At 40.9% G+C, this 14,529-nt stretch overlaps 1 protein-coding gene across 1 annotated transcript; it reads right to left on the reverse strand.

The window, feature by feature from the left end:
• Positions 1-1,268: 1,268 nt before the first annotated feature.
• ESCO2 (establishment of sister chromatid cohesion N-acetyltransferase 2) lies at positions 1,269-12,850 on the reverse strand. The gene is made up of 10 exons (XM_084231531.1): positions 12,599-12,850; positions 11,034-11,856; positions 9,672-9,765; positions 8,359-8,416; positions 7,746-7,872; positions 6,654-6,785; positions 5,271-5,360; positions 4,426-4,569; positions 2,098-2,273; positions 1,269-1,473 (listed from the first exon to the last, which is right to left on the reverse strand). Exons 1-10 carry the CDS (start codon positions 12,649-12,651, stop codon positions 1,341-1,343), a joined length of 1,830 nt encoding a protein of 609 aa, XP_084087657.1. The 5' UTR covers positions 12,652-12,850; the 3' UTR covers positions 1,269-1,340.
• Between the last annotated feature and the right edge of the window lie 1,679 nt (positions 12,851-14,529).

Genomic DNA, 14,529 nt, shown 5'->3' on the forward strand with positions numbered 1-14,529 from the left:
ATTTTTTATAACCACAAAAACATAATTAACAAGAAAGTCAGCATTTAATTATATGAGAGTAGACAGTATTAATAAGTATTTTAATTGATCCATCACAAAAGCATTGAGCAAACAAAATAATGTTAATAAAAATTTTTAAATAAGATATTTAAAACAATGTTTAAGGAACAACAGTGCAGAAAATAGCATTAAAGTGTTTGCATAAACATATTTTAACACTTCCACACGTTCTTTTCAGAACTCAAGCCTTTAAATTTGGGAACAGTGTTAACCTACAGGCAAATAAAAGAACGCAGATGAACAGATTCTAGTTTCAGCCTGGAAAACTAATGAGTCTTAATGCCAGATATTAGTGAAATGGTTTACAATCACAACGTGCCTTTTAAAGTCGGCCTCCCTCCAAGAATCACACCAAACGAGAGCATGTATGTTGGTGTACTCACATGGCAATTTTTCTCTGGCTCACCAGCTTAGATGTATCTATTTACTAGTTTTGGTTCTGTTATTATACATTTTGACAGTACTTTTCCAGATGCCTCAGAATAAGACGTACTTTTAAATAGGGAGAAAAATTAAGCTATAATCAACTAGCCCTCATTTTGTTAATGACATCAATCACCAGCAATAAGTTCTCTATGTAGCACAATTAGCCTATCTAACACCAAAAATTAATGAGGGTAGTGCAATTAATTTTAATTAAATATGATGACAGGCAAAGCTTTTGATTAAAGTTTTTAGACAATTAAAACATGAAGTTATAGACTTCTGCTTCTACATAAAAGGATGTGGAAAGTTTACACATTCTTTACCATCTTTTCCTGTTATAAATTAGAATTTGAAAACACTTTCTAAAGATAATCAAATTAACTTGCTCAGCCAAGTACCTATGAGAATTTTGTGTTTAAAATTTAGGAATTATCTTTAAAATTTGGGCATAGAAATTTTGCCTGTCTGTTTCTCACTGCCTGTGCACGAGATAACCCTCACCCTAAAGTATACTTTACTAAAGAGGGGTGAGGCTGTTTCTGTGGAGAAGCACTTGGTTTATCATGTCTCAAGCAGGAGGCAAAGTCATTTTCCAGTCGTGGCTACAAAGCTTCACAATTAAGGTTTCAAAGTGCTAGTCAGTGTATATGATTCAAAGATTTTTCCTTTCTTCAAATGCCCAGTTAACAAACTTATCCCTGACTTTTCAATGCATAAGGAACAAAACCAGGCAGGTTTGTGTGTGGGTGTGTGTCCGCTTATCTTTTGTCTTTTATTTCATATGTGTTAGTTTGTATTATGTGCCACGGGGCTGTCAACTCCACACAGTAACTGTGTTAACAGTGAAATCGGCTTTAACTACTGAAATTGTACACAAGGAAATTAGGGGTGTTGCAGTACTTGGCTGCAAATAATTTGCCATCTGGTGTTGGGTCAGAAAATGCTATTTCATTCGTGCTGAGAAAACAGCCAAACATGAAGCAATTCCTAAAAAAAGAGGAAAAGATGGTTTAACAATGGAACCAAAATTCAGATTAAGCATTAGAATTTATTTTAAGATTTCAATCTCTTTAAATACACTTAAATCAACATTGTTTTAATTAAATGATAAAATGGCTCAATGCCTTAGATTTAGGGATGGAAGTCAAATGATGACATCATATATGAGAAAACCTAAGTCCAGAAAAAATCCTGCTGGAAGAAAAAAGGAACCGTACAGACCATCAGGCGACTCCCAGTGGTCCACAGTAAGAAGCAATGGATGTGAGCTCTAGTGTGGCTACTGAAGTCACTAATAACTGACACCAAGAATAACCATCAATTTTTTTCTTTCTTTTTCTTCTTTTTGTGGGGCCCTCGCCGGCGGACAGGGAACGAACTGGCGCTGCAGAGGCTGCGGGGTCCCACAGCCCAGTGCTCAACCGCTGTACCACCAGGGGAGGGCCACCATCAATTTTTTTCAATGGCAACACTTGTCTTAGCTTCACTTTGATTTAGAGAATTTATACAGAATTATCTTACCAACATTATTCCCTTTGGCTCATGAGCCAGGAGAGGGTCTGGAAATGCTATTCTGGGTGTAGATCCATTTTACTCTATTTTATATCTTACCTGAGGGTATCTACCAGTCGTCTTGCAATGCGCTTTCTTCTCTTCAGTCTGAACACCCAGATTCTACTTATCCCACAGACTGCAGGTTCTGGCACATTTGAACATTGCCAAGCCCTGTGACATTCTTTTGAGTTAGTGGATCGTGGGTCAGTTGGTTCAGACAGGACACGGAAGGCCTGCAATGATATACAAAAACTTAAGCATCTAAAAGTAATCGTACTGTATCTTCACAAAATTGTTAAAATTCTTTGATTTTTCTTGAATTTTTGCCCATTTATGGTCATAATATTTAAAAAAACAAAGGTGGTGCTGACATCCCCTTATTCCAGGGCCCTCCATATCATTATGAAGCTTCTTATATTGATTATAAAAAACTGGACAAATTAGACTGACTTTGAGTAAAGTACACAAACTTCCATTTTCTCCATCTAAAATGCACATGATAACCTACAAACTTGGTTATATTCAAGAAGATTTTTGCATATAAGCTATGAAATTTGGTTGGCATTTAAGTTCCTTTTTTAACTTTTGGCTGGAGGAAGTTGAAAACAGTACAGAGGACCATGTACCCTTCACTCCGCTTCCCCCAATGGTTAAACTTCCTCAGCAATAGTACATCACCCAAACCAAGTAATTCCTGGGCACCTGGGTGCAAGTTCCATGACGATTCATCACACATGTGCGTTCAACCCTGACCACAGCCAGAACAAAGCTACCAAGTCTCCTTCCTGTTGTTATCTCTTTATAACCATACCCACCTTTCCTTTCCCTCACCTCCAGGCAAACACAATTTGTTCCCTATCTCCATAATTCCCTTATTTTGAGGCTTTCTTGTATGATTAATTTATGAAGAAACTGCCAAATTTTTCCCTGGAGTGTCTTTAACATTTTACATTCCCCCAGGTCCCTGTGTCTTTGCCAGCATTTGCTGCGGTCACTGTTCTTCACTGTAGCTATTTTAACTATCATCAAGAAACCTTTGGTTCTGAGCTAAGAATAGAATAGGCATAAGTTGGTTTGGCTATATTTTGTTATTATTACTACATAAATGATCTACTTGAAGAACAAATAAAGGTAGGCCTCCTTGGTGGTGCAAGGAGTTAAGTCTCAGCATTGGAAGCTATCGCCACCCACCCAGGGAGCTGACCCACATGGCGCAGCAGACCTCTCCTGTATCCCCCACTGCTCCCCTCAGCAGTGGATTTCAGTAGATCTGCCTGTTCTGCTCCCCACTCTGTCTCTGGTGAATCCTTTCAGCACCCCCCTCATCTCTGGCATGCATAAATAAATCTTAAAAAAAAAAAAAGAACAAATAAAGGTCAAACTGGCCTCTTTTACTGACAATACAGTTTTTTTCCTCTCTGACATCTGATAACACAAGATAAAATATATGTATGTACATATATGATAAAAAAATCAGGAAAATAAAGAAATGGGGGGAGGCATTTTCAAAAAGGTATAAGATAAATTTATGCTATTAACATCATTTCCAGATGTATTAGGCAGATAAATACATATATTTTAAAGGAGACATAAACGTGGGATATTATAGGTTTGGTAAGAACATAATTGAACAGTAATTCTTTCTAGCTAAAGAAGCAATACTTAAAAGAGATTACCCTCTTAAGCATTTCAAAAGCAAAAAGTAGATTCTAATTAAGGGACAAGTAACAATTAATTTGCCAAATATATTAACCTGTGTTTAGCCATATGCTCAATAAAAGGGCTCTTAAATTTGCTTATTTAAAATCACCATACAGGGCCTCCCCGGTGGCGCAGCAGTTGAGCGCTGGGTTGTGAAACTGCGCGCGGCCTCTGCGGCGCCGGTTCGATCCCCGGCTGCTCCCCGGCCACCAGAGGAGGGTCCCACATGGCGTGCAGACCTCTCCTGCCGCCCGCTGCTCCCCTCAGCAGTGTACTTCGGTCCTTCTGCCTGCTCTGCTCCCCGCTCTGGCTCTGGTGAATTCTCTCACCCTCCCGCGCTTCTGACTGTACCCAGTGCATGTATAAACAAAACAAACAAACAAACCAGCAAACAAATAAATAAAGCATGCCTCTATAAAAAAAAAAAAAAAAAAATTAAAAAAAAAAAAATAAAATCACCATACAGTCTAGATATGGAGAATATGAATTAAACACTGACTTCTCCTGCATATACGATGCCAGGAAAACAAATATAAGAGAAATAAGTAATTTCACTTATCCAAAGTCAAGGATATTTTAATAGGAAAAAAAATTAACAGTAGTAATCTTAAATACTTACCGAGACTTTTCCCAACTACTTTTGCTTGTAAATATACCAATAACTAAAAAAAACATGGGCCATACCTGCTTGATGGGCTCTGCAATTAAACAGCCAACGACTTTCTTTTCATCAGATATAAAGAGAAAAGTCTTGGTTTTGTTTGGATATCTGGGAACAACTTGATGGAAACCCAATTCAGTATCAACAAGTTCTTGCACATCTTCTACCTAATGATGTTAAAAACCAAGAGGTGAACTTGTTATAAAAAGCATCATAAAAAAAAAATGAATCAATACACAAAAAATTTATTACTATCATTTAACTTCCTTTATCTCTTTCCTAAAATTATGCCCCTCCATTATTTCACCATGTTGCATATATCTGTCCTTTTGGAAAACAGGGTTTTAAGAACCCAATTTAAAGATCACTTTCAGCAGAAAGAAATTCAGGTTCTTGGGAGACATAAGGAGTAAGTGTCAAAACAGATTTTGTTTCTGCTTTCTTTATTGTTCACAGTGGCTACACATCCTGCCCAAGACACAAGTCACAACAGCATCAGAAACAGATTCTGATTCACCCACGTTAGCAATGGAAAGTCTAGTGATTTTTCCACAAGTGCGTGAAGGTAAAAGATAAGCAGAGCAGGCAGAAGGACCGAAATACACTGCTGAGGGGAGCAGCGGGCGGCAGGAGAGGTCTGCACGCCATGTGCGACCCTCCTCTAGTGGCTGGGGAGCAGCTGGGGATCAAACTGGTGCTGCAGAGGCTGCGGGCAGCTTCGCAACCCAGCGCTCAACCGCTGTGCCACCGGGGAGGCTCTAAAATGGGTTTTTCTATAGGCATTTTATACTTCCACACAAGTTGATTTCCTAGAGGGGATGAGTGGAGAGAGCAGGGGGAGAAAGACTAGAAAGCTACTGCTCCACACCTTCCTCAGGGTGTAACTTGGATCACGTGGGAGGACCAGCACGATTTTCCCATCCCAATACTCTGCTACGATACGTTCTTTTTTCCAGCCCTGCAAAGGAAATATAAATCACAAATTAATTTCTGAAGAGACAAAAAACAAGCCGTTAAATAATTTTTTCTGGAGAGGACAAAAGCTAAACAATGAATGGTATAAAAATGATGGGATGAAATCCAACTAAAGCAAAGATACCTAAAACCAGGTTGTCTGTCCCCATGGGGCTGACACCTCCCCAGGAGACCGGGCAAAGTCCAGCGCATTGTGAGGGATGGGGAGGTAGTGGGATAAGCAGGTCTGGGGGAGGCTTACTCAGAGCCTACTAGACTGGAAAGAGGGGTCCCGACGGCTATGTGCTTTCTTCCTTCAGCAGCTTAGCACAGTTTGACTTTAGCATCTCACCTTACTCAAAAGAGGGCACCAGTACTGAGCTCAAGAGACTTGTTTTACAGAGATTCCTCTGTCTATGCACCCCTATGACAATAGCTTATTCCCCAGTTCAGACAAGCGGAAAGGGAACATGTGGTCTATATCTGTAATGGAATACTATTCAGCCATCAAAAGATAAACGTGCCATTTGCAACAACATGGACGGAGCTGGAGAAGGTGCTAAGTGAAAGAGGTCAGAGGGGAAAGACACATACCAGATGGTGTCACTTATATGGAAACAGAAAAACAAAGGTCAGATAAAGCCAAACTAACAAGTTCTGGAGAGCTGACGAGAGAACAATGACAGCTACTAGAGGATTATGGCACGAGTGAAAACAAAGTGGGGAAGGAATGCGTGGCCTGTGGGAGCCTTGGTGGTGAGTGTGGTGGAGTAACAACACCTGGAGGGGGAGGTCCTATATCTCTAAACACAAACGATGATGTAAACCAATGTTACCTCAACTGAAAAAAGAGAGAGAGAAAAGGAAGCATCTGAGGAGCAGGTACATTCACAAAGGCCAATGACAAGATGTGCTTGAAGTGGAAAGGTGGAACCTCGCTGCTTGGAAACAAGAACATCTGGAGGAACAACAGGCTGGTGTTGGAAGGGCGTCTCTACAGGTGAGACCAAGTGAGAGGGGCATCTGCTCAAGCCGTGAGTTTTGTGTCTTGACTGCTCAGCTCAGAAAGCTAGAGGGGAGGATGCAAGGTGCCCCCTCAACCTAGGGCCGCCCTGCTTTTCTATCAGAAAGCTTGAAATAGCAGTAGCTTTTCAATACTGTCATTCTCAACTATTAAGGTCAAAGATATAACAGATGATGAAATATTTATGGATATATAGACTTTCAATATTTAAGCAAAAGAAATGACCTTGAAGGCAGTCTAACTCTGAGGACAGTGGAAAGACTCTGGACTTACTGTATACTTGATTCCTTCCAGAAACCTGTGGTGATGCTGGACATGCTGCAGCTCGTCCTCGGGGTTGGAAGCCGTATAGATCATGCCGCAGGACTTACACATAGTGGCACCAAAATACTTCTGACCGGCATCCTGTGATTTGGGGGAGGAAAAAAACCTTTCTAAACAGATCACAAATAGCTCTAGATTGAGTTCATGTACGCACTCGCTGAAATTTCTCATTTCTCTTTGATGCTGGCACAAGTGAGATACTAAGTGAAAGTCTGGTTACCACAACCTCCTTGGTATCCAAACAAAAGGGAGTGAGATTTAAAAAACGCAGTAATTGATAGATTGAATGGATGGTACTATCAAAATCAAGATTCCTTATCTAGACACATGGTTTTAAGCAGGAATAAAATTAAATCATAAAAATTATAGCTAAGACGAGCAGTTGAACTTCTTTACAAAGCTCTTGAATGTGTGATCTAAGTATTATTTCAAAAACACCCTTAAGAATTTTGTATTTCTTAATTGGTTAGGAATATTAAAATTCTGTCCCAAAAGTTGATCAAAATACAGAACAAAGATTCAATAAATCCACAGATGAATTCAGGAATCCATGGAACTCAGGAATATTCAATGTTATGGCTTGTAACTCTGCTCTCCCTTAGAGGCCATTGCTTAATGCCCCTGGAAAGACCAGGTTCTGAATTGTCCAACATACAGGTGGGCAAACATGTTCTGCAACGGACCAGACAGTAAATATTTTAGACTCTGCAGGTCACATTGTCTTTTGCAACTCTTTAAAAATGTAAAAACCATTTTCAGCTCAAGTTTGGTCTGTGGTTGTATTTTGGCAAATTCAGGTCTAATACAATATGGCTATTCTCATTAATCTTCAAATGATCATCAACAATTCATTTATGAGTATTCTACGAAGTTTTTACCATTGACCAGCACTGCTTGATTAGCTTTAAATGGTGCCACTACAACAAAGCTGGCTTCTGCAAAAGCCAGAATATAGCCACAACCCACTTTAACTATGCTCAGGTAAGGGGAATGACTTCACGGCCTACATGTGAGAACCGGGGAAGGGAGGCGGTTACTCACAATGACAAGCTGGTCTTTTGTTTCTTTACTTGTATCTCTGGCATTAGAACTTTTCTGGGTATTGATCTGTTTCAAGACGTTGGTGGGTACAATGGACCCCACAGAAGACTGTTCTTCGACTAGAGATCTTGAAATAGAAAGTTGTTTAACATCATTTAACAATTTTTAAATATTGGGGGAATCACAATACAAACAGAGATACATACAGAACATCCACAGAGCGCCTTGCAATTTTAGGGCTTTCTGTCCATAATGATTTGAAGTAACAGGTGGCAACAATGAAAAAGCTGAGGCTACTTCAAAGAGATCAGTATGTACTTAAGCAAAGTAAAGAGTACAGAACAGAGTGGTGAGGCTCAAATCCTGCCCTTCTGACTCCAAGTCTAAGGGACTGTCACTTCTATAACATACAAACACGCATGATTTCTCAAGTTGACTTCACCTTCACCCTTAAAAATTGAATTTTTTTCTTTATCAAACCTCAGGACAATAGTTACCATATGGTATGAAGAAATCCCTGCAGTGTCAGACAATGAGTAGATGCTAATAAAGAGTCCCAAAGGGCTCACATAATTAAGAAAACCTAGAACATTAAAGTAAGATCAACTCCTACCTTTTTGTATTGGTTGAAGACATGCTGAAGATGGGGTAGACAAGGGACTCAGCAGAAGCTGGTAGGGGAAATAATGATGATTTACATCATAAAATAAATTCCAGATTAAACTTAGATTTTAAAGGTCAGTAAGGCAAAAATACTAACATTATTTGATTTTAAGACTTACCAGTAATCAAGACAGTATGATATTGACAAAAGGATAGACAGGACAGAACAGGGCCCAGAAACAGATCCATGCAATACAGTCACCTGATTTTTCACAGAGGCAAAGGTGACTCAATGCAGAGAGGCAAAAGACACATAGTCAACATCTTACATAAAACTCTAAAACTTCCAGGAGAAAATTTAAGAGAAAAATCCACACAAGCTTGGGTTTGGTGATTAGCTTTTACACTTCACACCCAAAGCACAACACAGGAAAGAAAAATGTACTCAAATTAGACTTTATCAAGTTCAAACTTTCAGTTCTGCAAAAAGAGAAATAAAAGGACAAGCCATAGACTGGGAGCAAATATTTGCAATCACAGTTCAACAGTTTGCACCTAGATAATACAAAGAACCTTTAAGTCTAACAATTAAAGATGGGCAAAGAGCTGAACAGCACTTCACCAAAGACATACACATGGTAAATAAACACATGACAAGATGCTTGGCATTACCTGGCATTAGGGAAATGCCAAGTTGCAGGCATAGCTACCAGCTCACACCTAACAGAATGGCCAACACTAAAAAACTAACAGTAACAATGGTGCCGAGAATGTCGTGTGACAGGAACCCATTAGCCATAGGATTTCAGGATGAAGAGGAATCTAAAAGTTAAACTAACCCTTTCCTTTAGGGATCCCTTCCCCCAGATGACATGGCTAGTTAGTGGGAGACCTAGAGAAGAACCCCCAAGTTTCCTGATGCCCAAGTCAGTGTCCTTTCTATGGCTCAGCCAATTCTGCTCACTAGTAGGCTTTGATACAAAATAAATTGTGTCTACATCTTCCTATTATTTGGGGTAAAAGTACGGTAGGGATGATTTTATAGAACACCTAGTTCTAGGGAGCTTAAAGAACTCGGCCACTACCCAGGCCAGGAAGCGTCAGTATTTTGCTTCAATTCCAGCCTAAGGTCTCCCTTTCAAAATGCGCTGCAGTGCTTACCGCAGAAAAGTGCCACTGAGTGAAACACAGGTACAAACACAGGTACAAATACTGAATTTAAAAAAAAAAAAAGCCAAAATATCGTATATATAATTTCACATTGACACATGAATGAAGCCCTATAATAAATAAACTTGCTTTGAGAAATTTTCGATTACTTACCTGCCTTATTGCCACTGACGGAATCCTCTGAAGAAAAATGCTTACTTTCCTCAGGTTTGCATTCTTTTGAAGGAAGTACTCCAGCTAACGAGTTCTGAAAATAACAAGTAAAATGAAAGGAAATCACTTTCAAATTCAGTGAATGAGCCCCAACAGATCTTTTTTCTAAGGCAAAATACATTGTTCATTGTGGACTACATTTCATAATGTGATTGTAAATTCTCAAATTTCAGGCTATTTTTAGGAAATTTTCTCTATACCAAATACACATAACTGTTTGAGTGATGGTGTGCATATATTTAAGTCTGTAAAAGGTCACCCTTGTCAGGGCTTCCCTGGTGGCACAAGGGTTAAAATCAGTGCTACCAAGCTATTGCCAGCCACAGAGGCATGAGTTCGATCCTACTAGGGAGCTGACCCACATGGCACAGACCTCTCCTGTCTCCCAACTACTCCCCTCTCTGGCTCTGGTGAATTCTCTCATCGCCCACAACTCTGGCTCCAGTCCTTATATGAGTAAATAAAGCAAATTAAAAAAAAAAAAAAAAAAAAAGGTCACCCTGACCAAAAAAAAGCATATTTCCCAGTAAGGAAGAAGATCCCACAATATCCCTTTTATCATAATGAACTGAACTAACAAAATTAGTAAAAATGGCAAAGACTTCCGCAGCGACCACCAAAGTAGAAAGGAGCAGCCGTTTTGTCACATGTTTTTAGAAACAGGCAGCCAACGAGAGAAAAAGAACATTAAACAGAGGCTTCTAATTCCCACTTTTGGGGCATGTAGCAGGGGAGTGGGAAAAGCCAAGCAAAAGAAATCCCGGCACATTTCACTTCCACCATTAATGAGACAGACAACAGACAGCTTGGGAAAGAGGAGAAATCTTTCACTTAAGCAGAACCCCTATTCAAGACCATATCGTCTCATTGCACCTTGCAATTTGCCACTTCTCAGGGCTCCACCATGACTTGGGGAGAGCTTATGTGGCTCCCAATGAGAGCAGAATACTCTCAGCGAAGATGAATCTTAGCAGTGGGTATTTAACAAATTTATGGTGCACAGAAGCTGAGCTTCTCAGACTCCTAGCAACTGAGAACCCAACACCCAGGCCCTGGAAACTAAGCTCAGAGAAGGAAATAAGGTAGAAAAGAGTGATGCATGAGGGAATTTAATGACGTAGACACCATAATGGCAAGAAAATGTTGGTCGGTTTTCTGAAGCCAAACAAGGAAGAAAAGTCCCATCTTGACACCCTGCCTCTAAATTCTTTATAGGGATTAACTTACACCATTCAGCTTCATAAAAGCAATAACTTTGTTTGACTATGTTAGATAGTTTATGTATATGGATGATTTCTTTACCTTTATTAACTTCTCTTCTTTTTTACTGCTTGCACTCAGCAGTTCCAAGTTCAGCTCCTGTTCTAGTGACAAGCACTTGGGCACCTGCTTTGTCTCAAAAGTTTTTCTTTTGTTGACAGTCTCTACATCAGAATCTTCGGCTACATTCTTCTGGGTGAGTTCCAGTAACAGTTTATTTTCAAGAGACAAATTTCTAAGAGAGGATTTTTTTCTACTAACAAAAAACGCTGCCCCACCCTGGAGCGTAACTGGGGGTTTGACTTTTTGGCTTAGAACTCGAGGTGCATTTAGATTATTTTCAGTCGAGTAACAGTTATTCTCTTTCTCTACAACTGGCTTATAGGTCACCCGACTTTGCTTGGAATTTTTAGAATTCTTCAAGATAGGCTTGATGCATTTATAACCCTGTTGGTGCTTGGCAGTTAAACTCTTCTGTGTTTTTTTGTTCATCTTCTTGGAGCAGACTGGTTTTCTCTGCTTATTTTCTGTCCCACTGGGTAAAGGTGTATCTTCAGTAGTTTTTAGAGAAGCGGATCTAGTCTCTTTTATCAGCTTTCTCTCCAGTGGATTGAGGTACCACTTATCTCTGTTGTAAAAGGATACAGTAGACACAGCAGATTTAAATGGTGAGCCTTGGTTTGCAGATGGCAATCTGTTTTTCTCAGTTGTTTTGAGTGGACTTGAGATGAAATGACCTTGTTGAGAGCCATGCACCTTTTCCTCATTTTTATCACTGTTTAGGCTAGTGTACTCTTCAGTAGATAGAAATGTATTTTCACTCAAGTCCAAAAGTGATTTCTTCGATGGACTATCTGGTAACAGGCTATACAAAAAAAACAAAGTCCATTAATAAGTATCATTATTTGCTTCAATTTTCTGTCAACCTACTGCTAAGTAGTAACCAGACCTAAGTAGTAACTCATATCAAAAACAATACATCCTCTCAGCCAAATATCCATACATGTTATCTATTAACAGGATTCTCAAATTGTCTTTACCAAATGAAACATTCAAATATTGAAGTGAGAGTCCCAATGTCTATGTAAAAACAGTTTACAAAGAAGTTCTGATATATGTGTGTAGATGTTTTAAAACCTATTTGTCTTAGCCATACACAAATTATAACCCATATACTTTGTTTAACTTTGCTCACCTAAATGATTAATTTTATATAATAAACTGACCTCTGAGAGTCTTGTTCTGTGGGGAGTAATTTCTTTCTTCTATCACATGGACTAAGTACTTAGTGCACACTTTCTAGAATTGTTACTGTACGCAAAATACTGTTAAATACTGTGAGAGTGGAAAGGAGCAAGGTAATGAAAGATTTGACATACATTTCCAAGCCATAGAGAACACATAGCTTTATTTCTCTTTTCTGCCTCCAAAGGCTCTAAATAATTAGTAATGAAAGCTGACATTGTCACAGTCTAGAATTAGAATATAAAATATCACTATAACCATATGGAGTATGAGAATAGAAGAATGGGAAATTTAAGAGATAGAGGATAGACCAGAAAGCTAATTTTTTTTTGTAGTGTTTGCACCTCTAGGGTGAGACTCACTTGTCACGGTTCAAAGAACGTTGCTTCCTTTTCCTTGGGGTGAAAGCTGACATCTTCTTCACTGAGCTCCTAAAAGAGACAGGAAAATTATAATAACCAAACTCACCAAATGACTGTAAAAATCACTATATCAAAATTATACTTTAAAACTCTAAATAAAGAAGTTTCCAGATAGATGATGGCCCATAAAAGTTCAAGAAAAGCGTTGCTTTTAAGCACCCCTTTAATAGTTAAATCATTCAGGAAAAAAAGAAAAGAACACACTCCATCACAGCAGCAATTAAGAACAAGAAATTAAAAAAAGCGGGAATGGGACATGTTTTAAGCTGGAAAACGATTCTGCCGAGGAGGAAGAATTTTTCTTACCCCCAAGCCAGAGGAATTCCTCCCAAGTTTGAACACCACCTTCTGGGAAGCCTGCCTGGTCACTGCCCTTGCTCGTGAGTCCCTGTGCCGTCGCTGTCCCCGGACCTTTCTGTCTCTACCCCAGCTCTCATGTGGCCTCCCATCCCCCCCCACGTGATTCACACCCCATCCTGTGGTGGGTCTCACTGGTTCATCAACAGCCTGTCCAGCCCCCACGTCCTGTGAGGAAAGGGCAGAGCACAACCCTCTCCCGTCGCACGAGCCGGGCTCTGGGCGAGCCGCCCGCCCCCTGACCGCGGCGCGGGGCCGAGGAAGCGAACCCCACCCCGGGGCGCTGCTCGTGGCGAGCTCGTCCCCCCCTTGGGCGAGCAGTCCTCGTTCACAGCCTCACAGGCCTGACCTCAAAGCCGAAGGGTCCAACTGAGAGGCCAGGGCGGCAGGGAGCTCCTGTGGAGGCCGACCTGCCCGGGCTGGAGCTGGAAGCGGAGAGGGGGCACCCCCACCCCGACCCGGGCCGGGCAGAGACGGGGCATCTGGGGGTCGGCAGGAGGGAGCCCCCGGCCCGGAGGGGACCGTCCCAGCCGCCGACCAGAGCCCAGCGCTTCTCCCCTTTTTCCTGGACATGCAGCCTCCTGGCCCCCCCCAGACTCCCCACTTCCCTACCCCACGCCTCGACACCCCCAAAGGCAATTACCCGCGCCCCGGAGCCGGCAGCCTCCGCTCGCCGAGCCAAGCGCTCCTGCACTGTATTCAAACGTTCGCGCGCCAGGCCCGGCGGAAGCCGCTGCGACCTGATTCGCCGCGTCTCGGCACCTCCCCAAGGTCTGGCGCGGTGATTGGTCCCTCCCCGACCGCGGCCCCGCCCACCCGGGGCTAGGGCTCCAAGACTCTCCCGCCCTTGGAAGCCCAAAGGGTCTCTTCACGAGGAAACCACACTTCCCACAATCCCCTGAGGCAGCGCCGGGCTCCATTCTTGTGGTCTTGGTTAGGTGCATTCTGGGAAATGTAGTTTTCGGCAGAAAAAGTGGCTGTTGCCCTGGAGATGGTATACCTTGACCCTTGGTGTTACAAGTTTTTGTGAAGTGGTCTTTCCAAATAAGCAGTTATTTTTCATATTAGGAGATTGGTGATTAAAAAAAGAAAAACATATATAAAAAACAAAAAAAACAGCGACAACGAAAAAGAAGATTGGTGGTTAAACTTTCTCACTAGTAATATGTTGGGTTTCTAGCTCATTTTGTATTTTTCAAATTAAATTTAAAAATTAAAAAAAAATTAATTTAAAAAATTTAATTAGGGCACTAATATCTGCTATTACAGGGCACGGAATTTCACATCGGGGTTGCCCTGTAACACTATGTGCCAGGAATTCTTTCAGTTTTTGTTTTATTTCATTGCCTTCTCACCACAACCTTTGTGATAGGTCTTATCATTCGCATTTTACAGAGAATAAAATTGAGGGCTTGGCAACAATTCCAATTTATAGGATATAGCTAGGTTCTGGCTTTGGAAGTCTGCAGTTTCTAAAGCACTCACTCTTAGCTATCACTATGATCTCATCTCCA

Source organism: Talpa europaea (genome assembly GCF_964194135.1).
Source record: "Talpa europaea genome assembly, chromosome: 4".
Taxonomy (NCBI): domain Eukaryota; kingdom Metazoa; phylum Chordata; class Mammalia; order Eulipotyphla; family Talpidae; genus Talpa; species Talpa europaea.